Source organism: Coregonus clupeaformis, chromosome 3 (assembly GCF_020615455.1).
Source record: "Coregonus clupeaformis isolate EN_2021a chromosome 3, ASM2061545v1, whole genome shotgun sequence".
NCBI classification, from domain to species: Eukaryota; Metazoa; Chordata; class Actinopteri; order Salmoniformes; family Salmonidae; genus Coregonus; species Coregonus clupeaformis.
In genome coordinates, this window is record NC_059194.1 from 36,886,457 (window position 1) to 36,910,153 (window position 23,697).

Consider the following 23,697-nt stretch of genomic DNA (forward strand, 5'->3'; position numbering starts at 1 on the left):
AACCAATCCATGAGGTCGAAGGAATTGTCCGTAGAGCTCCGAGACAGAATTGTGTCAAGGCACAGATCTGGGGAAGGGTACCAAAACATTTCTGCAGCATTGAAGGTCCCCAAGAACACAGTAGCCTTCATCATTCTTAAATGGAAGAAGTTTGGCCGTCCGGCCAAACTGAGCAATTGGGGGAGAAGGGCCTTGGTCAGGGAGGTGACCAACAACCCGATGGTCGCTCTGACAGAGCTCCAGAGTTCCTCTGTGGAGATGGGAGAACCTTCCAGAAGGACAACCATCTCTGCAGCACTCCACCAATCAGGCCTTTATGGTAGAATGGCCAGACAGAAGCCACTCCTCAGTAAAAGGCACATGACAGCCCGCTTTGAGTTTGCCAAAAGGCACCTGAAGGACTCAAAACATGAGAAACAAGACTCTCTGGTCTGATGAAACCAAGATTGAACAATTTGGCCTGAATGCCAAGCATCACGTCTGGAGGAAACCTGGCACCATCCCTACGGTGAAGCATGGTGGTGGCAGCATCATGCTGTTGGGATGTTTTTCAGCGGCAGGGACTGGGAGACTAGTCAGGATCGAGGGAAAGATGAATGGAGCAAAGTACAGAGAGATCCTTGATGAAAACCTGCTACAGATCGCTCAGGACCTCAGACTGGGGTGAATGTTCACCTTCCAACAGGACAACGACCCTAAGCACACAGCCAAGACAACGCAGGAGTGGCTTCGGGACAAGTCTCTGATTGTCCTTGAGTGGCCCAGCCAGAGCCCGGACTTGAACCGGATCGAACATCTCTGGAGAGACCTGAAAATAGCTGTCCAGCGACGCTCCCCATCCAACTTGACAGAGCTTGAGAGGATCTGCAGAGAAGAAAGGGAGAAACTCCCCAAATACAGGTGTGCCAAGCTTGTAACGTCCTACCCAAGAGGACTCGAGGCTGTAATTGCTGCCAAAGGTGCTTCAACTAAGTACTGAGTAAAGGGTCTGAATACTTATGTAAATGTATATTTCATTTTTTTTAAATCTTGTATACATTTGCTAACATTTCTGAGAACCTGTTTTTGCTTTGTCATTATGGGGTAATGTGTGTAGATTGATGGGAAAAAATAATTTAAACAATTTTAAAATAAGGCTGTAACGTAACAAAATGTGGACAAAGTCAAGGGGTCTGAATACTTTCCGAATGCTCTTTATGTAAACGTGTTTTGCACAAGCGCCTGGAACCAGAAAGAATACTATGTATGCAGAGCCATGTCATTGTGTTGAAAGCAGTACAGCCACTGACCATTTATAGCCTCCTGTTTTTCATCCTTCGTCATATGGGGGATGTGTTGGTGTGTGGGGAGCTCTGCTCATAATATAGGCACACTACTACTGCTCTACATTCCATGTGCCTCTGCGTGCTAGGCCTAGGCTTGGGAGACAGAATACTTGGCTTATTTGTAGCCTACTCTCGGCACAGTTTACTCTTTGTGGCCCTGGTACTGTGAAGTCCTGTTGCCTTAGCAATTAAGAAGTAGAGGCCGACGGTAAAGGTTGGATGGGGTGAAATGACTTTGTTCAGTTGCTTTCCAGCTCAGTAAAATGGAGAGGGGGATGGGCTGAGACTCATGGAGAGTCATTTTTAGCCACCCCCAGTGAAATACTGTATAAAGCCCCCACAGTGGCAGTGTAATAGTAGTTGTGGCCTTTAACACACTTTTCCTGCCACAGCTGCCCAGCTCCTCTCCCTCCTAAACCCAGGTCACAGGCCTGGGAATTATCTGCACATTTTACGTAGTTTTTTTAATCACTCCTTTCCCTTCCAATACGTCTGGATAATTGTCATTCAGGCCCAAGTTTTCTTCCCCTGGGTTCCAGTAAAAGACTTTATAACCTTTGGAAAAATGCTGTCCATTAAACTCTCCCTCAGGTTATTGGCTTTTTGGTTGTTCTTTTAAAATGCTTCTGAAACTCTGTCTTTTTTTCACCGTTTTTCAGTGCATATTCCAGGTCTGATTGCAACATTTCTTTATTTTGCGATCTGTTTTGTTCACCCTAAAAAAAAAGACAGGTGTGCTTGTAGATGAATAGATTTAAATAGATTTTGAACAAAACAAGTGGTAATTGGGGGGGCTGGATTACCTTCAGTTCTCAGTTAACTCACTTCCATTACTCAGAGCAAGGACAATGGAGTTTGTACTGTGGTATTGAGAAAGACCTGTGAGTGTCTGGGTGAAGTCCTGCTCCTTGTGGTTCTCATGACATGGCCAGGCTTTTTGTCCAATGAATCCCATGGACACATGGCGTCTTGTTTTCCCAACCAGGCAGTTGGAACGTTCTTACTCAGACAAACCAATAATACATCACTCAAACATCGCACATCATGACAGGAAAAAAATGGCAGAGTGGCGCATCACAGGAGCACTGATGTTTAATTTTGCCTGCTTGAAACACTGACCTCAGACCTCACCTCCCTTCTGAAAACAGCGAGTGGAACTTTAAAGAATCTGCTGACTGGTCAGTGTGGCAACATGATCTGGCTCAGTGCCCAACACCCCTTGGCTTTCCCAGAACCCTGTGCTAACACTGAGGCCTTCCACCAGCCTAGAGCCGCAGGGCTGGAGACGCATGCTGGATCCATATCTCTCTCTCCCTCTTTTTCTCTCTTTCTCACTCCCTCTCCCCCCTCTACCTCTATTCCTCTCTCTCTCATTTCTCTCCCTCTCTCTTGCCCACTCCCTCTATTCCTCTTCTTCTCTCTCTCTCTCCCTCTCTCTCGCTCTTACTTCTGCCATGTAACACATGTCAAGAGGACAGAGAGGTACTGTAGTAAATACACCATGTGTGTTGATTGCAACTGTTTATTATTATTAATCTCTGAAAAATTATGTTCAGATGAGTCACTTCAGTAAAGGTGTGATTAGTGATACTCTGAGGAAAGTGTGGCTGTGCTTTTAAGTTCCCAGTGCTTAATGTAAACGTATCCACCTCCCAGCCCCGGGCTAGTGTTAACTGTTAAGCTTTACCAATTGGGAGCAATTGACCTATTGACAGCGGTGGAAATTACCTGTCTAAAGGAGAGGCTGTGCGGTCTGTTGAAATGTGTAGTCATCACTCTGCCGGGTCACCCTAGGCTATGGGGAAGGAAGGAGTAAGAAGAGTGAGAGAATGGGGCTGTCAGGTGGTGTTTAGATAGCTATGGGTCAAAAAAAGAGAGAAAGTGTGTCTTGGCTTTCCAACCAGGTGACGATTGTGGTGGACCCTTCTGTTGGGAAACGAAATGTCTGAAATGTATTGTGCCACCATCGTTCCCTAGCCTTTATCTTTACATTTGACCAGAGCCATAGGCCCTGGTCAGAAGTAGTGCACTGTATATAGAATAGGGTGCTATTTGGGATGCAGCCCATGAGAGCCTGCTCTGATGTGAGGGAGAGCAAGACTAAAAAGAGTGCTTGCTGGCTGGGCGCAAGGGTCTGGTCTGTCTGAAATACAGTATGTTGCTGTTGGCTCTGCAAAGCCCATGGTGGCAGCATGAGAAATCCCACCAGTCCCTCATTCCTCCCCTCCCCAGGGGAAGGCAAGGGTTAGCGACCCAATCATCAGCTTTTCCTTTCGCCCCTCTGTCGGCTTCTCTCTGCTCTCTTGGACCACTTCAGCAGGCAATCAATAGTCTGGGAGCTCAAGGAAGTGATGTCACTGAGCACTGCCCCTATTTAGGGCCTTCTACACCCACCTGGGATACGGATGCCTTATTAAGACCTAAGGGTTGAAACGTATCAATAAAATCACCTGGGATCATGAACAGCAGTGTGCGGAATTTGAATTGTAATTATTTTTCATGAGTTCACCAATAAACCTGCAAAAAGTACCTGGCTGTGCGTATGTTCTTCAGCTTTTGTAGATCAAGGACTGGGCCTTAAGGGCTAAGGAGTTTACATGTTATGCAATGTGTAAGCCCCGTGCCAGTGTTTCAAAGTATGCGGGACAATTTTTTCTTGAGTGGATGGTCAGGGGGTCGGAACATAATTAGAAATAATTGTAGACTGCAAATTGACTGCAAGAAGCCCAAACAGATATAACATTGGACTAAAACTTGATCATTGCAAACCTTGCTTACGTTTGTATACGATCACATACCGATCACCTTTCTAATATTGAGTTGCACCTCATTATGCCTTCAGAACAGCCTTGATTCGTCGGGGCATGGACTACAGTGATGCTGGCCCATGTTGACTCAAATGCTTGCCACAGTTGTGTCAAGTTGGCTGGATGTCCTTTGGGTGGTGGACCATTCTTGATACACACGGGAAACTGTTCAGTGTGAAAAACCTAGCAGTGTTTTAGTTCTTGACACACTCAAACCGGTGCGCCTAGCACCTACTACCATACCCCGTTCAAAGGCACTTACATATTTTCTTGCCCATTCACTCTCTGAATGGCACACATACACAATCCATGTCTCAGTTGTCTAAAGGCTTAAAAATACTTATTAACCTGTTTCCTCCCCTTCATCTACACTGATTTGAAGTGGATTTAACAGCTGACATCAATAAGGGATCATAGCTTTCACCTGGATTCACCTGGTCAGTCTGTCATGGAAAGAGCAGGTGTTCCTAATGTTTTGTACACTCAGTTTATATACTTTGGAACAGATTTCCAAAATAAAAATCACTTGGCGCTGATTTGCTGGTGTTATTACAATGTTTTATGTCCAACAATTATTATTATTATTTGCTCTGAACACTTGCGGGGCCAAATAAAATCACTGAGGGCCAAATTCGGCCCAGCGTGCCGCCAGTTGTGGGACCCTGCTTTAGAGGGAGCGCAGTGCCATTGCCTAGGGAACCAGTGCTATTTTGCATCCCATGTCTATAGTCACCCAACAACATCCAGGTTGTCAAGTTGTTGGTGAAATCATCTCACAACCAGGTCCAACCCAGCTGGTTGGCTATTGCAAAATGGCAAATGTAGGTCTATGTCCTTATTTACCGCACACTGATCTTTCAAAAATGCGTTAATCTCATAAATGTATTGCTATTTTCAACATTATATTTCAATCATGCAATTCATTCCAGTGTTGTGTTTCTAAACTCAGCAAAAAAAAGAAACGTCCCTTTTTCAGGACCTTGTCTTTCAAAGATAATTTGTAAAAATCCAAATAAAATACAAATAACACTGTTTCCGATGCTTGTTCAATGAACCATTCACAATGAATGAACATGCACCTGTGGAACGGACGTTAAGACACTAACATCTTACAGACGGTAGGCAATTAAGGTCACAGTTATGAAAACTTAGGACTCTAAAGAGGCCTTTCTACTGACTCTGAAAAACACCAAAAGAAAGATGCCCAGGGTCCCTGCTCATCTGCGTGAACGTGCCTTAGGCATGCTGCAAGGAGGCATGAGGACTGCAGATGTGGCCAGGGCAATAAATTGCAATGTCCGTACTGTGAGACGCCTAAGACGGCGCTACAGGGAGACAGGACGGACAGCTGATTGTAAGGCAGGTCCTCACCAGACATCACCGGCAACAACGTCGCATATGGGCACAAACCCACCGTCGCTGGACCAGACAAGACTGGCAAAAAGTGCTCTTCACTGACGAGTCACGGTTTTGTCTCACCAGGGGGGATGGTCGGATGACGTGGTAGGGCTTACATATGGTCTAGGATGGTGTGGTAGGCCTATCAGTTATCACCAGGCTCACCCTGACTTCCTGAAGGTGAAGACTCTGGCACAGAGAACACATTAGCGCTAAGTCCTGCTTAAGAGTTCATAATCAAAAGCATTCCACAGATCCCAACTCCCCTTCTCCAAGCCCTGATGCATGCCAACAACAATATTGTGCATTGGACTCTGCGACAGACCAAAGGTCCCTATGACTCATTGGCCAATAGACAGTGTATCAGAGGGGTAATTCTTCTTCCTCTTCCAGACTGTGATCAGAGCCCAGACTCACGAGGATACAAGGACAGTCAGACCTCATTGACAATGTTGATGCTGGTCAGCGGACATAGCCAAGTGTTACTTGAAGGAATTATACTTTTGTTGGCCTTGCTCGGAATTCTGCCATTTTCTTTCTTTCCTGTCAATAGTAGACATTCCAGACATGCGTGTCCCCTCCCTGCGTACCTTAAGCCAGAATTCCATAAAAGGGAATAAAGAGAAATGGTAGTAGGCAGCTTTAAGAGAGATCCATTGAGAGACAGAGAAAAACAGGAGGCTGCTGCCTCTTTAAGGTACTTTAGATCCCCCGAGTGGAACCAGCAGCAGCAGCATAGGGTAATGCATTTAGGTTGAAATGGACAAAACAGATTGTGTTTTAAAAGGTCCAGCCTGCAATTTCCTCTCCTCACAATTCCCTCTGCTCCCCCTCTTACAACTCTCTCTCTCTCTCTCTCTCTCTCTCTCTCTCTCTCTCTCTCTCTCTCTCTCTCTCTCTCTCTCTCTCTCTCTCTCTCTCTCTCTCTCTCTCTCTCTCTCTCTCTCTCTCTCTCTCTCTCTCTCTCTCTCTCTCTCTCTCTCTCTCTCTCTCTCTCATATACATATATACACACACACAGAGAGACACACATTTACATAAACACATCCACGCAGAGCCTGGACTCACTATGACAGACAATCTCATGAAATAGTTTTTGGGTCGTTTCTGTGTCATTCCCCCGGAAAGAGGTTACAAATTATATTCCAGGGCCTCCCGAGTGGTGCAGCGGTCTAAGGCACTGCACAGAGCTTGAGGCGTCACTACAGCCCTGGGTTTGATACCAGGCTGTGTCACAGCCGGCCGTGACTGGGAGACCCATGAGGCGCATGGCCCAGCGTCGTACGGGTAAGGGGAGGATTTGGCCGGGATTTCCTTGTCCCATTGCGCTCTAGTAACTCCTTGTGGCGGGCCGGGCGTCTGCAAGCTAAATCTGGTCGCCAGCTGGACGGTGTTTCCTCCGACACATTGGTGCGGCTGGCTTCCGGGTTAAGCGAGCAGTGTGTCAAGAAGCAGTGCGGCTTGGCAGGGTCGTGTTTCGAAGGACGCATGGCTCTCGACCTTCACCTCTCCCGAGTCCGTGATGTGTGATCCCGAGTCAGTGCAGTGATGGGACAAGACTGTATCTACCAATTGGATATTACGAAATTTGGTAGAAAAAGGGGTAAAAGTACAAAATAAAAATAATAATATATATTCCAGGCCAGTCCCTCCAACGTAAAGGAAAGCTCCTCAAAAATGTGTCTGCTGTATGTTCAATTCATCACTCTCCAGAAGAGGAGAGAGGAGTGAAAAGCAGGAGGTTAACTGGTGAGGGTGTGAGGGGCTGCAGTCTGGGTTGTGCTCCTGTGATCTCTGGGAGGTGCGGTGGTGTGGGGCGTTTCTGTTGGACCCCAGAGCCTTTCAGTATGATGAGCAGCTCTGGGGCCTGAATCCTGGGCTCTCTCTCAAACAGAAGGCACAGAGCAGTACAGCTGTAAATCAGCATGGAGAGAGAGAAAAAGAGTTGGAGAGAGAAAGAGAGGGCGTTTAGGACTACAGGCTTCCAGAGAGAATGAGATTTAAATCTGTGAGGAAGTCTGACCAGGAAGGCTTTACTTGCTCCTGATGAGAAAGCCAGTAGAAGTGAAGTGGGGGGGGTAAAAAGGGCTCCAATGAATTCCTGACTGTGACTAATTTATTTTCACTCAACCCCATCTGTCAAGATGTTGGTTTTCGTGCTCTCCTGTGAAAACAGTGGAGTGCTATTATCACTCCTTTGTTGCCTTGGCCGTGTGTTTTGGGTCATTGTCATTCTGGAATACCCATCCACGACCCATTCTCAATGCCCTGGCTGAGGGAAGGAGGTTCTCACCCAAGATTTGACGGTACATGGCCCCGTCCATCGTCCCTTTGATGCGGTGAAGTTGTCCTGTCCCCTTACCAGAAAAACACCCCCAAAGCATAATGTTTCCACCTCCATGTTTGACGGTGGGGATGGTGTTCTTGGGGTCATAGGCAGCATTCCTCCTCCTCCAAACATGGCGAGTTGAGTTGATGCCAAAGAGCTCGATTTTGGTCTTATCTGACCACAACACTTTCACCCAGTTCTCCTGTGAATCATTCAGATGTTCATTGGCAAACTTCAGACGGGCCTGTATATGTGCTCTCTTGAGCAGGGGGACCTTGCAGGCGCTGCAGGATTTCAGTCCGTCACGGCGTAGTGTGTTACCAATTGTTTTCTTGGTGACTATGGTCCCAGCTGCCTTGAGATCATTGACAAGATCCTCCCGTGTAGTTCTGGGCTGATTCCTCACCGTTCTCATGATCATTGCAACTCCACGAGGTGAGATCTTGCATGGAGCCCCAGGCCGAGGGAGATTGACAGTTCTTTTGTGTTTCTTCCATTTGCGAATAATCGCACCAACTGTTGTCACCTTCTCACCAAGCTGCTTGGCGATGGTCTTGTAGCCCATTCCAGCCTTGTGTAGGTCTACAATCTTGTCCCTGACATCCTTGGAGAGCTCTTTGGTCTTGGCCATGGTGGAGAGTTTGGAATCTGATTGATTGATTGCTTCTGTGGACAGGTGTCTTTTATACAGGTAACAAGCTGAGATTAGGAGCACTCCCCTTAAGAGTGTTCTCCTAATCAGCTTGTTACCTGTATAAAAGACACCTGGGAGCCAGAAATCTTTCTGATTGAGAGGGGGTCAAATACTTATTTCCCTCATTAAAATGCAAATCAATTTATAACATTTTTCTGGATTTTGTTGTTGTTATTCTGTCTCGCACTGTTCAAATAAACCTACCATTAAAATGATAGACTGATCATTTCTTTGTCAGTGGGCAAATGTACAAAATCAGCAGGGGATCAAATATACATACATACATACATACATATACACACACATACATATACATACAGTGGGGAGAACAAGTATTTGATACACTGCCGATTTTGCAGGTTTTCCTACTTACAAAGGATGTAGAGGTCTGTAATTTTTATCATAGGTACACTTCAACTGTGAGAGACGGAATCTAAAACAAAAATCCAGAAAATCACATTGTATGATTTTTAAGTAATTAATTTGCATTTTATTGCATGACATACGTATTTGATCACCTACCAACCAGTAAGAATTCCGGCTCTCACAGACCTGTTAGTTTTTCTTTAAGAAGCCCTCCTGTTCTCCACTCATTACCTGTATTAACTGCACCTGTTTGAACTCGTTACCTGTATAAAAGACAGCTGTCCACACACTCAATCAAACAGACTCCAACCTCACCACAATGGCCAAGACCAGAGAGCTGTGTAAGGACATCAGGGATAAAATTGTAGACCTGCACAAGGCTGGGATGGGCTACAGGACAATAGGCAAGCAGCTTGGTGAGAAGGCAACAACTGTTGGCGCAATTATTAGAAAATGGAAGAAGTTCAAGATGACGGTCAATCACCCTCGGTCTGGGGCTCCATGCAAGATCTCACCTCGTGGGGCATCAATGATCATGGGGATGGTGAGGGATCAGCGCAGAACTACACGGCAGGACCTGGTCAATGACCTGAAGAGAGCTGGGACCACAGTCTCAAAGAAAACCATAGAGACAAAATTTAAAAAAATAGAGCTTTTTGGTCTAAACTCCACTCGCCGTGTTTGGAGGAAGAAGAAGGATGAGTACAATCCCAAGAACACCATCCCAACCGTGAAGCATGGAGGGGGAAACATCATTCTTTGGGCATGCTTTTCTGCAAAGGGGACAGGATGACTGCACCATATTGAGGGGAGGATGGATGGGGCCATGTATCGCGAGATCTTCGCAAACAACCTCCTTCCCTCAGTAAGAGCCTTGAAGATGGGTCATGGCTGGGTCTTCCATCATGACAACGACCTGAAACACACAGCCAGGGCAACTAAGGAGTGGCTCCGTAAGAAGCATCTCAATGTCCTGGAGTGAACCCAATAGAAAATCTTTGGAGGGAGCTGAAAGTCTGCATTGCCCAGCAACAGCCCCGAAACCTGAAGGATCTGGAGGTCTGTATGGAGGAGTGGGCCAAAATCCCTGCTGCAGTGTGTGCAAACCTGGTCAAGACCTACAGGAAACGTATGATCTCTGTAATTGCAAACAAAGGTTTCTGTACCAAATATTAAGTTCTGCTTTTCTGATGTATCAAATACTTATGCCATGCAATACAATGCAAATGAATTACTTTAAAATCATGCAATGTGATTTTCTGGATTTTTGTTTTAGATTCCATCTCTCACAGTTGAAGTGTACCTATGATAAAAATTACAGACCTCTACATGCTTTGTAAGTAGGAAAACCTGCAACATCGGCAGTGTATCAAATACGTGTTCTCCCCACTTTACATACATATACACATACATATATATACACACACACACAATAAATTTCACATGCTGTTGTGCAATTGGAATAGACAACAGGTGGAAATTATAGGCAATTAGCAAGACACCCCCCAATAAAGGACTGGTTTTGCAGGTGGTGACCACAGACCACTTCTCAGTTCCTATGCTTCCTGGCTGATGTTTTGGTCACTTTTGAATGCTGGCGGTGCTTTCACTCTAGTGGTAGCATGAGACGGAGTCTACTACCCACACAAGTGGCTCAGGTAGTGCAGCTCATCCAGGATGGCACATCAATGCGAGCTGTGGCAAGAAGGTTTGCTGTGTCTGTCAGCGTAGTGTCCAGAGCATGGAGGCGCTACCAGGAGACTGGCCAGTACATCAGGAGACGTGTAGGAGGCCGTAGGAGGGCAACAACCCAGCAGCAGAACTGCTACCGCCGCCTTTTTGCAAGGAGGAGCAGGAGGAGCACTGCCAGAGCCCTGCAAAATGACCTCCAGCAGGCCACAAATGTGCATGTGTCTGCTCAAACGGTCAGAAACAGACTCCATGAGGGTGGTGTGAGGGCCCGACGTCCACAGGTGGGGGTTGTGCTTACAGCCCAACACCGTGCAGGACGTTTGGCATTTGCCAGAGAACACCAAGATTGGCAAATTCGCCACTGGCGCCCTGTGCTCTTCACAGATGAAAGCAGGTTCACACTGAGCACATGTGACAGACGTGACAGAGTCTGGAGACGCGGTGGAGAACGTTCTGCTGCCTGCAACAGACACCAGCATGACCGGTTTGGCAGTGGGTCAGTCATGGTGTGGGGTGGCATTTCTTTGGGGGGCCGCACAGCCCTCCATGTGCTCGCCAGAGGTAGCCTGACTGCCATTAGGTACCGAGATGAGATCCTCAGACCCCTTGTGAGACCATATGCTGGTGCGGTTGGCCCTGGATTCCTCCTAATGCAAGACAATGCTAGACCTCATGTGGCTGGAGTGTGTCAGCAGTTCCTGCAAGAGGAAGGCATTGATGCTATGGACTGGCCCGCCCGTTCCCCAGACCTGAATCCAATTGAGCACATCTGGGACATCATGTCTCGCTCCATCCACCAACGCCACGTTGCACCACAGACTGTCCAGGAGTTAGCGGATGCTCTTTGGAGGGAGTTGAATGTCCGTGTGGGGAAAAACAAGTATTTAGTCAGCCACCAATTGTGCATGTTCTCCCACTTAAAAAGATGAGAGAGGCCTGTAATCATCATAGGTACACGTCAACTATGACAGACAAATTGAGGAAAAAAAATAAAAAAAATCACATTGTAGGATTTTTTATGAATTTATTTGCAAATTATGGTGGAAAATAAGTATTTGGTCACCTACAAACAAGCAAGATTTCTGGCTCTCACAGACCTGTAACTTCTTCTTTAAGAGGCTCCTCTGTCCTCCACTCGTTACCTGTATTAATGGCACCTGTTTGAACTTGTTATCAGTATAAAAGACACCTGTCCACAACCTCAAACAGTCACACTCCAAACTCCACTATGGCCAAGACCAAAGACCTGTCAAAGGACACCAGAAACAAAATTGTAGACCTGCACCAGGCTGGGAAGACTGAATCTGCAATAGGTAAGCAGCTTGGTTTGAAGAAATCAACTGTGGGAGCAATTATTAGGAAATGGAAGACATACAAGACCACTGATAATCTCCCTCGATCTGGGGCTCCACGCAAGATCTCACCCTGTGGGGTCAAAATGATCACAAGAACGGTGAGCAAAAGTCCCAGAACCACACGGGGGGACCTAGTGAATGACCTGCAGAGAGCTGGGACCAAAGTAACAAAGCCTACCATCAGTAACACACTACGCCGCTAGGGACTCAAATCCTGCAGTGCCAGACGTGTCCCCCTGCTTAAGCCAGTACATGTCCAGGCCCATCTGAAGTTTGCTAGAGTGCATTTGGATGATCCATAAGAGGATTGGGAGAATGTCATATGGTCAGATGAAACCAAAATAGAACTTTTTGGTAAAAACTCAACTCGTCGTGTTTGGAGGACAAAGAATGCTGAGTTGCATCCAAAGAACACCATACCTACTGTGAAGCATGGGGGTGGAAACATCATGCTTTGGGGCTGTTTTTCTGCAAAGGGACCAGGACGACTGATCCGTGTAAAGGAAAGAATGAATGGGGCCATGTATCGTGAGATTTTGAGTGAAAACCTCCTTCCATCAGCAAGGGCATTGAAGATGAAACGTGGCTGGGTCTTTCAGCATGACAATGATCCCAAACACACCGCCCAGGCAACGAAGGACTGGCTTCGTAAGAAGCATTTCAAGGTCCTGGAGTGGTCTAGCCAGTCTCCAGATCTCAACCCCATAGAAAATCTTTGGAGGGAGTTGAAAGTCTGTGTTGCCCAGCGACAGCCCCAAAACATCACTGCTCTAGAGGAGATCTGCATGGAGGAATGGGCCAAAATACCAGCAACAGTGTGTGGAAACCTTGTGAAGACTTACAGAAAACGTTTGACCTGTGTCATTGCCAACAAAGGGTATATAACAAAGTATTAAGAAACTTTTGTTATTGACCAAATACTTATTTTCCACCATAATTTGCAAATAAATTCATTAAAAATCCTACAATGTGATTTTCTGGATTTATTTTTCTCATTTTGTCTGTCATAGTTGACGTGTACCTATGATGAAAATTACAGGCCTCTCTCATCTTTTTAAGTGGGAGAACTTGCACAATTGGTGGCTGACTAAATACTTTTTTCCCCCACTGTACATACACAGACACACACACACAAACAGAGTAGTAAGACCAGCACACAAACAACCCCGTGAGATCCGCCCAGCCACAGCACGGTAAGTGAGGAGGACGACGTGGCCAGCTGACAAGGGATGGCTGTTACCATTTCCCTACAGACATAAACGGTGACACTATCAATTTCCTGCCTCCATACTCCGACAGGGAGTGAGCCATGCAGTGTGTGGGCTGGAAAAGCCAGTATGAAAGCCTCGCTCCACACATCAACACAGCACAGCTAGCTCTACAGACGGCTAACACTAACCACATGAAACACTAGTTGTCCTGTAGTCAAAGATTTAGTGTTAGCATTTTTCTCAGAGATTTATTTAACTTTGGCTATTAAAAAGGCTGACTTTGGATGGTACGAGGGGTTCAAGATGTGTGAGTTACGAGGCAGTAAAGGCTTGTAACCTCTGGTGCCCAAGGACTGAACTCAGGGTAAATGTTACTTTGTATCAGCGTGATATGATTTATGCAGAAAGATAAGCCAGGATTCAGACAGACATGCTGCTGACATGGATCTGTTTTAGACTGCTGGGCTCCACATCCAACATCACATTTATTTAAGAGGAGAGAATGGAGATGAAACAGACCACGGATCCCTTCTGTCTTTTCTTTCTGTCTGTCTGCCTTTCTCCCACTCTCCTACGCATTTTATACTCTCCCTCGTTAAATCACCCCCTCAAGTTCCCCCTCTCCGCTCCACCTTTCATTTAATCTTAATATCTCCTCACAGACACACTGTTTTTCTAATCCTCAAATCAGGACAGACCAGCTTCTGTTTAAGGTTGATGTTTTCATGGCTGGAACTTGATCTCAGTTCAGATTATAGTCGTTACCAGGCTCTGCTTTGTTCTGTTCTGTATGGCAGGGGGGTATAAGTATAAGACACTGTAGCTACATATTACTGATTGATTCAGTTTTCTGTAATATACTGTATGTCCCATTATAACACTCTTACGTCTCCCTCTCCTGTCCCAGGCCCTCCACGCGTGGCAGAGAAGATCGCCCACCGGCAGACGGTGCGGATCGGGCGCACCATGAAGCTGCAGTGCCCGGTGGAGGGCGACCCGCCACCCCTCATCATGTGGACCAAGGACGGCCGCAACATCCACAGCGGCTGGATGCGCTTCCGGGTGCTGCAGCAGGCACTGCGCATAAAAGACGTGGAGGAAGAGGACGCAGGCACCTTCATCTGCAAGGCCACCAACGGCTTCGGCAGCGTCAACATCAACTACACCCTCATCGTCATCGGTGAGTCCCCTCCCCATCCACCTAGCCTGATCCCAGATCTGTTTGTGCTGTCTTGGGGTGTGACAATGACCATAGGAGTTGGCAAGACGGCACAAACAGATCTAAGACCAGGCTACCATCCACTACCACACAGTCCAGTATCTCCTCCTCTCCCTGGATTGGAGCGAAGTGGCTCTATGTGTTTATGATTTCAGTCTACTCTGCCATTGGTTAGTGGTTATAGTCATATCATGCTCATCAGTGGAATGGCTTCTCTTCCTCATTCATGCTGTTGGAGAATCGCCACCACCACCGTGACACCAGGCCAAGAAACGAGTGAACTTGACTTGAACAATAAGACACAGAAATACCCCTATGTCTCTCCTCCTCTATTGTTCTCTGTGAAATCTATTTCAGAAGAGAATAGCATACTGTGGTAGCCTACGGGAGTCCGAGGTGAAACTCACAATAAAATAAGACAGCGGGAGACCGTTTTGCGGTGCTCAAACCAAAGTTTCTCTTTAATGAAGGTTGGGGGGAACGGGGAGGGGAGAAATACAACGGAAAAGCCTCTCAGGTAACAGGTGGGTCACTCTGCCCTGGCGTGGCGGCTCCTCGGACCGCCTGTGTTAATTAACAAAAAAGAGAGAGAGAGCAATGAGTCCGGGGTTTCAATCCTTGCTCTCAACTTGCGCTGGGTAGCATGCTGCCCGGGAATGGGTCCAAGAAAAGGAAGAGAGAGAGACAGGTGAGTCAAACATTGCCTAGTATCTTCTTTGTCGTTGGATCGAGGTGTTATCATACTCACTCCAGTTCTTCTGAGGTCTTGGCGCGTACCCTCTGCCTGTCTGCCCAAGCGTCCGAGTGACTGCACCTCTACTTATACCCATTTGGGGTAACGAGGGACAGGTGGAATCAACTCCAGGTGCCAATTGGTTGCAACACCTGGACTGGGTAATATTGGTGTTGAATCACCTGCCCCAGTTGGTGCCTGTAGAGCTGTCCATGGTGCTGACTCACCTTGCCCTCTGTAGCTGACGAAGGTCCTGCTCCTTCCTTTGTAGCTCCCTGCTGGCCCCCGGGTTGCCACAATACTCTGAGTTGTCCTCATGTTAGGTCCTGATCTGGCTATGCCAAATGGCTGTGGGCTACACTTGTTCATCTAGCAGACAAGATTTGCTTAGAATTCCGTGGCATTATTTTATATTATTTTATAGTATGGAGAATACAATTGAACAAAGATGAAGAAAATATAAATGACATTTTCTACAAACGATTTGAGGGAGTGCGCACATGCGGCTATTCTGTGTTGAGCGGTTAACAAAGAAATACAGTACCTACTCATTTCAGGGTTTTTCTTTATTTTTTACTATTTTCTACATTGTCGAATGATAGTGAAGACATCAAAACTATGAAATAACACATATGGAATCATGTAGTAACCAAAACAGTGTTAAACAAATCAAAATATATTTTATATTTGAAATTCTTCAAATAGCCACCCTTTGCCTTGATGACAGCTTTCCACACTCTTGGCATTCTCTCAACCAGCTGCACCTGGAATGCTTTTCCAACAGTCTTGAAGGAGTTCCTGCATATGCTGAGAACTTGTTGGCTGCTTTTCCTTCACTCTGCGGTCAGACTAATCCCAAACCATCTCAATTGGGTGGAGGTAGGGAGATTCTGGAGGTAGGTCATCTGATGAAGCACTCCATCACTCTCCTTCTTGGTAAAATAGCCCTTACACAGCCTGGAGGTGTGTTTTGGGTCATTGTCCTGTTGAAAAACAAATGATAGTCCCACTAAGCCCAAACCAGATGGAATGGCGTATCGCTGCAGAATGCTGTGGTAGCCATGCTGGTTAAGTGTGCCTTGAATTCTAAATAAATCACAGACAGTGTCACCAGCAAAGCACCCCCACACAATCACACCTCCTCCTCCATGCTTTATGTGGGAACTACACATTCGGCGATCATCCATTCACCCACACCGCGTCTCACAAAGACAAGGTGGTTGGAACCAAAAACCTCCATTTGGACCAAAGGACAAATTTACACCGGTCTAATGTCCATTGCTCGTGTTCCTTGGCCCAAGCAAGTCTCTTCTTATTATTGGTGTCCTTTAGTAGTGGTTTCTTTTCAGCAATTCGACCATGAAGGCCTGATTCACACAGTCTCCTCTGAATGATGCTGAGATGTGTCTGTTACTTGAACTCTGTGAAGCATTTATTTGGGCTGCAATTTCTGAGGCTGGTAACTCTAATGAACTTCAAATCAAATTGTTTTTGCCACATGCGCCAAATACAACAGGTGTAGACCTTGATTCAATTCTTACTTACAAGCCCTTAACCAACAATGCAGTTTTAAGAAAAAAAAGTTAAGTAAAAATAGATGAGTAAAAAATAAAAATAAAAAGTAATTAAAGCGCAGTAGTAAAATAAAATAACAGCAGGGAGGCTATATACAGGGGGTACCGGTACAGAGTCAATGAGTGGGGGCACCGGTTAGTCGAGGTAATTGAGGTAATATGTATGTGTGGGTAGAGTTATCCTCTGCAGCAGAGGTAACTGTGGGTCTTCCATTCCTGTGGCAGTCCTCATGAGAGCCCGTTTCATCATAGCGCTTGATGTTTTTTGCGACAGCACTTGAAGGAACTTTCAAAGTTCTTGAGATGTTCTGTATTGACTGACCTTCATGTCTTAAAGTAATGATGGACTGTCGTTTCTCTTTGCTTATTTGAGCTGTTCTTGCCATAATATGGACTTGGTCTTTTACCAAATAGGGCAATCTTCTGTATACCCCCCTACCTTGTCACAACACAACTGATTGGCTCAAGCGCAATAAGAAGGAAAGAAATTCCACAAATTAACTTTTAAGAAGGCACACCGGTTAATTTAAATGCATTCCAAGTGACTACCTCATGAAGCTGGTTGAGAGAATGCCAAGAGTGTGCAAAGTTGTCACCAAGGCAAAGATTGGCTAATTGAAGACTCTCAAATATAAAATGTTGATTTGTTTATCACTTCTTTTGGTTACTACATGATTCCAAATGTGTTATTTCATAGTTTTGATATCTTCACTATTATTCTACATTGTAAAAATAAAGAAAAACCCTTGAATGAGTAGGTGTGTCCAAACTTTTGACTGGTAGTGTAGGTACTCCTATATGCTTAATTTAGAGTTATTAATGTAACTTTAGTTGTTCTACAAACGTTGGGCTATATGTTTTGATTTGTAATACTTTGGAAGGCTGCATGATGCGATTCTAATGATCATTTTTTAAAAGTCACTTGAAAGGCATGAGCGCTGCTTTGTTTTTTGCGCAGGCTGTACACACATCTGACACTGTACAGTCTCTCATTCACAATTTCACAAGCACTTGCTGATGCCTCGAACATCCCGGCGGCATCCCCTTTGTGTCACCTTAATGCACCCTAAAAAAATACATGCCTTTTGCGGCTAGTGCTGCGTTGTGCCCTTCTCCATGAGTGCTGCCTGCTCCGAAGCACCTCTCACTCACATTGATCTCCATCACATGATCAATTTGTAAGTCGCTCTGGATAAGAGCGTCTGCTAAATGACGTAAATGTAAATGTAATCTGGTCTTTCTCACAGGCTACAAGTGAAGACAGACACATCGGGGACGCAACTGCGCGCGTCCTTATCCAATTCCGAGGTGCATATTGAAGATATTGGAATAACTGTCCACATTTACTTTTCGTCAGCCAACAAGATGAGTTGGCATAATGAACAGCAAAAGCACTAGCCTATGTCAATCTAATATCCCCCATAGTACAAAAGTTGACCTATTCTGTGCGAGAAATAAATATTCCAAACATAGTCTGGGACAGTTGTGGGATGCGATAGATCCCAAATGAATACAACCACTAGCATCCCAAAAACATTTTTTTTTCGCAATGTGGCTGACGCAACAGATCAAGAATGTTTAGCTTAAAATGTTGATAAATTATTAGGCTATTTCTTCACATTATAAGCGCAGCAATGCGCACACGGCAGTAGGCAATAAGCGTGAATGTTCCATTAGCGAGAGATAACCATTATCAAAAGTTACTGCAAATGCGATTATGCATGTAATGCTTTTATTATAAAGGTGAATTTTTATGGTGTAAATTATCTTCCCCAAATTTGAAACTCACGCGCTGCTTATATTTGCCAGTTAGGCTCTACACCCCTTGTAAAGCGGATTAATGTGCTTAGTTTTCAATAAGTTATTTGGCCACTTTAGTTGTGATACAAACCTTATTAAAACGTATAGGCCTATGGGCTAGGCTACATGAGGTGTGCGACTATGATTAGAAAAAGTTGCAAAAAAAAGGCTTTGTTTCTTGCTTTACGCTGTGCATCATTCAAAAGTGATATTATATAATTCATAAGTGATAGGCTAATATTGTCACTATTCTTGATTTTATCTTGTCTTTACATATACTAAATAATATATGTGAACTTTGTTTTGATTTAGAATGGACCATTATCATGCACCTGTCTTGAAACAGTCATCTATGCACTTAAATAGCGAATGAGATCGCTTTTCACGTGATTCATTTTCATGCCAGCCAGGTAGGCTATACTCCTGTTGTAAAGAGAAGCAATGTGCTTAATATTAGGAAGTTGAGAAATAAATAATAGTAGGCCTAGCCTATAGAAAGCTGATGGGATCCTCCTCTTTTTAATAGAGGCCATCACTCTGTTTTCTCGCTCAATAGCATAGCCTATAGAAATGTTGCACAACATGAGCTCATGGGCTCTCATGAAGTGTTTGATTTTCGATTACATTTGCATTGATGTCAGAGTGATTAGAGGGACAATAGAGTGCTGAGTACCAGGCAGTTAGCAAGGTTGGTAAGCTACTAATGACCATCAACAGCATCAGAGCTTGGAGAACCCTAATTACCGTGACTAAACGGTCACATGTAATTTGACTGCCTTCATGACTAGTGACCACCGGTGTGGCAGTAATACAGCTCTAATTATAAGCCATGTCTTGTCTGAGGAAAGGAGAGGAGAGTGAAAGTAGAGGAGTGTGAAAGTAGAGGAGAGTGAGGCCTGAGCAGTCTGGGTGTCTGCCTAATGAATCAGGGCCTAATTTGGCAGGGTGTTCTGGGGAGAGACGGACGCTGGGATGGAGGGGGGTCATTCATCCATGGGCTGGTCTTGTGATTGCCCTCCCTCCCTCCCTCCCTCCAAACCCTAACTATTTAATGACAAGAACCCTCATCCCATGGATGAGTATGTGCATGTTCGTATGTGTGTATATACAGTGGGGAGAACAAGTATTTGATACACTGCCAATTTTGCAGGTTTTCCTACTTACAAAGCATGTAGAGGTCTGTCATTTTTATCATAGGTACACTTCAACTGTGAGAGATGGAATCTAAAACAAAATCCAGAAAATCACATTGTATGATTTTTAAGTAATTAATTTGCATTTTATTGCATGACATAAGTATTTGATACATCAGAAAAGCAGAACTTAATATTTGGTACAGAAACCTTTGTTTGCAATTACAGAGATCATACGTTTCCTGTAGGTCTTGACCAGGTTTGCACACACTTCAGCAGGGATTTTGGCCCACTACAGACCTTCTCCAGATCCTTCAGGTTTCGGGGCTGTCGCTGGGCAATACGGACTTTCAGCTCCCTCCAAAGATTTTCTATTGGGTTCAGGTCTGGAGACTGGCTAGGCCACTCCAGGACCTTGAGATGCTTCTTACGGAGCCACTCCTTAGTTGCCCTGGCTGTGTGTTTCGGGTCGTTGTCATGCTGGAAGACCCAGCCACGACCCATCTTCAATGCTCTTACTGAGGGAAGGAGGTTGTTGGCCAAGATCTTGCGATACATGGCCCCATCCATCCTCCCCTCAATATGGTGCAGTCATCCTGTCCCCTTTGCAGAAAAGCATCCCCAAAGAATGATGTTTCCACCTCCATGCTTCATGGTTGGGATGGTGTTCTTGGGGTTGTACTCATCCTTCTTCTTCCTCCAAACACGGCGAGTGGAGTTTAGACCAAAAAGCTCTATTTTTTTATTTATGTCTCTATGGTTTTCTTTGAGACTGTGGTCCCAGCTTTTTGTCTCATCAGACCACATGACCTTCTCCCATTCCTCCTCTGGATCATCCAGATCATTGGCAAACTTCAGACTGGCCTGGACATGCGCTGGCTATAGCAGGGGGACCTTGCGTGCGCTGCAGGATTTTAATCCATGACGGCGTAGTGTGTTACTAATGGTTTTCTTTGAGACTGTGGTCCCAGCTCTCTTCAGGTCATTTTCCAGGTCCTGCCGTGTAGTTCTGGGCTGATCCCTCACCTTCCTCATGATCATTGATGCCCCACAAGGTGAGATCTTGCATGGAGCCCCAGACCGAGGGTGATTGACCGTCATCTTGAACTTCTTCCATTTTCTAATAATTGCGCCAACAGTTGTTGCCTTCTCACCAAGCTGCTTGCCTATTGTCCTGTAGCCCATCCCAGCCTTGTGCAGATCTACAATTTTATCCCTGATGTCCTTACACAGCTCTCTGGCCTTGGCCATTGTGGAGAGGTTGGAGTCTGTTTGATTGAGTGTGTGGACAGGTGTCTTTTATACAGGTAACGAGTTCAAACAGGTGCAGTTAATACAAGTAATGAGTGGAGAACAGGAGGGCTTCTTAAATAAAAACTAACAGGTCTGTGAGAGCCGGAATTCTTACTGGTTGGTAGGTGATCAAATACTTTTGTCATGCAATAAAATGCAAATTAATTACTTAAAAATCATACAATGTGATTTTCTGGATTTTTGTTTTAGATTCCGTCTCTCACAGTTGAAGTGTACCTATGATAAAAATTACAGACCTCTACATGCTTTGTAAGTAGGAAAACCTGCAAAATCGGAAGTGTATCAAAAACTTGTTCTCCCCACTGTATGTGTTTGTGAGAGAGAGATCGTGTATGTATGTTTTGGTTCAACGTGTGTGCTTGCATATGAGTTGAGAGTAACTATATGTAACTGTGTGTTCGAGGCCAGTGTGGAGCGTGCTCATTCCTACTGCCAGGGTTTGATCTTGCTGGGTTGTTTTCTTTAGCCAGTCATTATTCACTAGTTTGACTAGTGTCCTAACAACTCAGGTAAATGTTGTAATGAACATGCTCAGACAGATGTCTGTAGACACATAACTAATATCGTAAAAAGCCAAATTGGCATCAATTATTGCTGTCTTTAGAAACACAAACAAGTCCTCGATCAGTCTAAACAGAACCGATGTTTAAACAGCAGGAACTGGGCTTGAGCGTAAGTGGCCCCTGGTGGCCCCTGGCTGCTGGGCCAGAATGGCTGCCACTGGGACAAAGGAAGTAGGGTAATCCACTGACCCACCCTCAGCCTCACATTGGCTACGTCCCAAACGGCACACCTTTTCTAATATTGAGTTGCACACCCTTTTGCCCATAGAACAGCCTCAATTCATCAGAGCATGGACTCTGCAAGGTGTTGACTTGAATGCTTGCCACATTTGTGTCAAGTTGGCTGGATGTCCTTTGAGTGGTGAACCATTCTTGATACATACGGGAAACTGTTCAGCGTGACAAACCAAGCAGCTTTGCAGTTCTTGACACAAACTGGTGCGCGTAGCACCTACTACCATACCCCGTTCAAAGGCACTTAAATTGTTTCTTGCCCATTCACCCTCTGAATGGCACACATACACAATAAATGTCTCAATTGTCTCAAGGCTTAAAAATACTTATTTAACCTGTTTCCTCCCCTTCATCTACACTGATTGAAGTGGATTTAACAAGTACATCAATAAGGGATCATAGCTTCCACCTGGATTCACCTGGTTAGTCTATGTGATGTCAGTCTATGTTGTGTTCACTCAGTGTATATCTCTCTATTATGTGTGGGAGTACTTTGGAACAGATTTCCAAAATTAAAATCACTTAAGATGATTTGCTGGTGTTTGTACAATGTTTTATATCAAACAATTACAAAATATATAACTTTTTTTTTGCTCTGAAAACTTAGGGGGCCAAATAAAATCACCGGGGACCAAATTCAGCCCAGCGGGCTGCCAGTTGGGGAGAGCAGTGCCGTTGCCTAGGGAACCAGTGCTATTTTGCATTTCCTCCCCTTCATCTACACTGATTTAAGTGGATTAAACAAGTGACATCAGTAAGGGATCATAGCTTTCACTTGGATTCACCTGGTCAGTCTATGTCATGGAAAGAGCAGGTGTTCCTAATGTTTCGCACACTCAGTGTATAGTGTACTTCTTTTCACCAGGGCCCATAGAGAAAAGGGTGCCAATCGGGACGCCGACATTGGCCCTGTTCACTGCCAGGCCCAGATTAGCCTGGCTAGATTGATGGGCCTTTTATTTGTTGCCCTAATACACTAGCTGTAATTCTAGACAAAAGGAGCAGAATTGAGGGGCGAGCGCTTCCAAAGGCTATGAATGGGCTGTGTGTGTTGGGCCTGTGCTGTGGTCATTTGTCATTGGCCGCAGTGTGTGGATGCACTTGTTGGATGCCTATTATGGTGCCTGAATGAAGAACATGTCCAATAAATGTTATATTTAATCAGCTAAATTAGTCTTGTACTTGTAGAATTTGGCATGAATCATGGTAAGGAAATGCAAGAGAGAGAAAGGAAGGAAATTGAGGTTTAAGGATGAGCGGGAAATGTTTGGGGAAGTTAGGCAAAGTGAAAAGAGGGCTGAGAGAGAGAAAAAGAGAGAGCGAGAGTCTGACTGGAGGTCTGCAGTAGTTCTGTGATGCGTGGACCTGGGAGGCCGGGCCCCAGTGATGGCTGGCTGGGCCTGTGAGGTGTGGAGAGAGGCAGCTGCCCAGATGACCTCATCAGCAGCTGCTCCTCCTGCCTCCTCCCCCTGCCTGGGCCTGGGTGCTCTGGGTGCCAGCCCGCCTTTGAAGTGCTGACACGGGCCTGGAGATGCCGTTTAGTCAGGCCTCTTGTTTTCTAATCTCTTTGTTGGCTCGCCTCCTCTCATGTAACCGAAGCCCTACCGGCATGTTGTTTATGTGGCAGGAATGAGGGGCGTTCAATTTGAGGTCCATATACAGTATATTGCAATGTACACGTTAACTAGGGCAGGGTCACATAATTGTGCAGATGCAGAATCAGACTTGAGTGCCTCCTGCCTTGTCAGCTTTGTAGGAGAGCGTCATGAATCATGGATTTGAATTATCCTTGAAGACTGTAGGTCTCATGCTATGAGATCCCCACAGAGGTCCACTTAGTATGGAAATAGACAAGTGTATTTTCATTAGCTCAACCAATCTGTTTGGTGAACTTTGAATCAAACATGAGAATATAGATTAATCTATGCTTCTCTTGTGTAGTCCCAATAA

At 45.3% G+C, this 23,697-nt stretch overlaps 1 protein-coding gene across 1 annotated transcript in view; it reads left to right on the top strand.

The window, feature by feature from the left end:
• The window catches only part of LOC121544966 (fibroblast growth factor receptor-like 1), an 83,932-nt gene that overhangs the window by 12,549 nt on the left and 47,686 nt on the right, over positions 1-23,697 (top strand). The window contains exon 3 of the mRNA XM_041855246.2: positions 14,085-14,357. Coding sequence (XP_041711180.1) covers positions 14,085-14,357 — 273 coding nt within the window. The remainder of the gene's footprint in view (positions 1-14,084; positions 14,358-23,697) is intronic.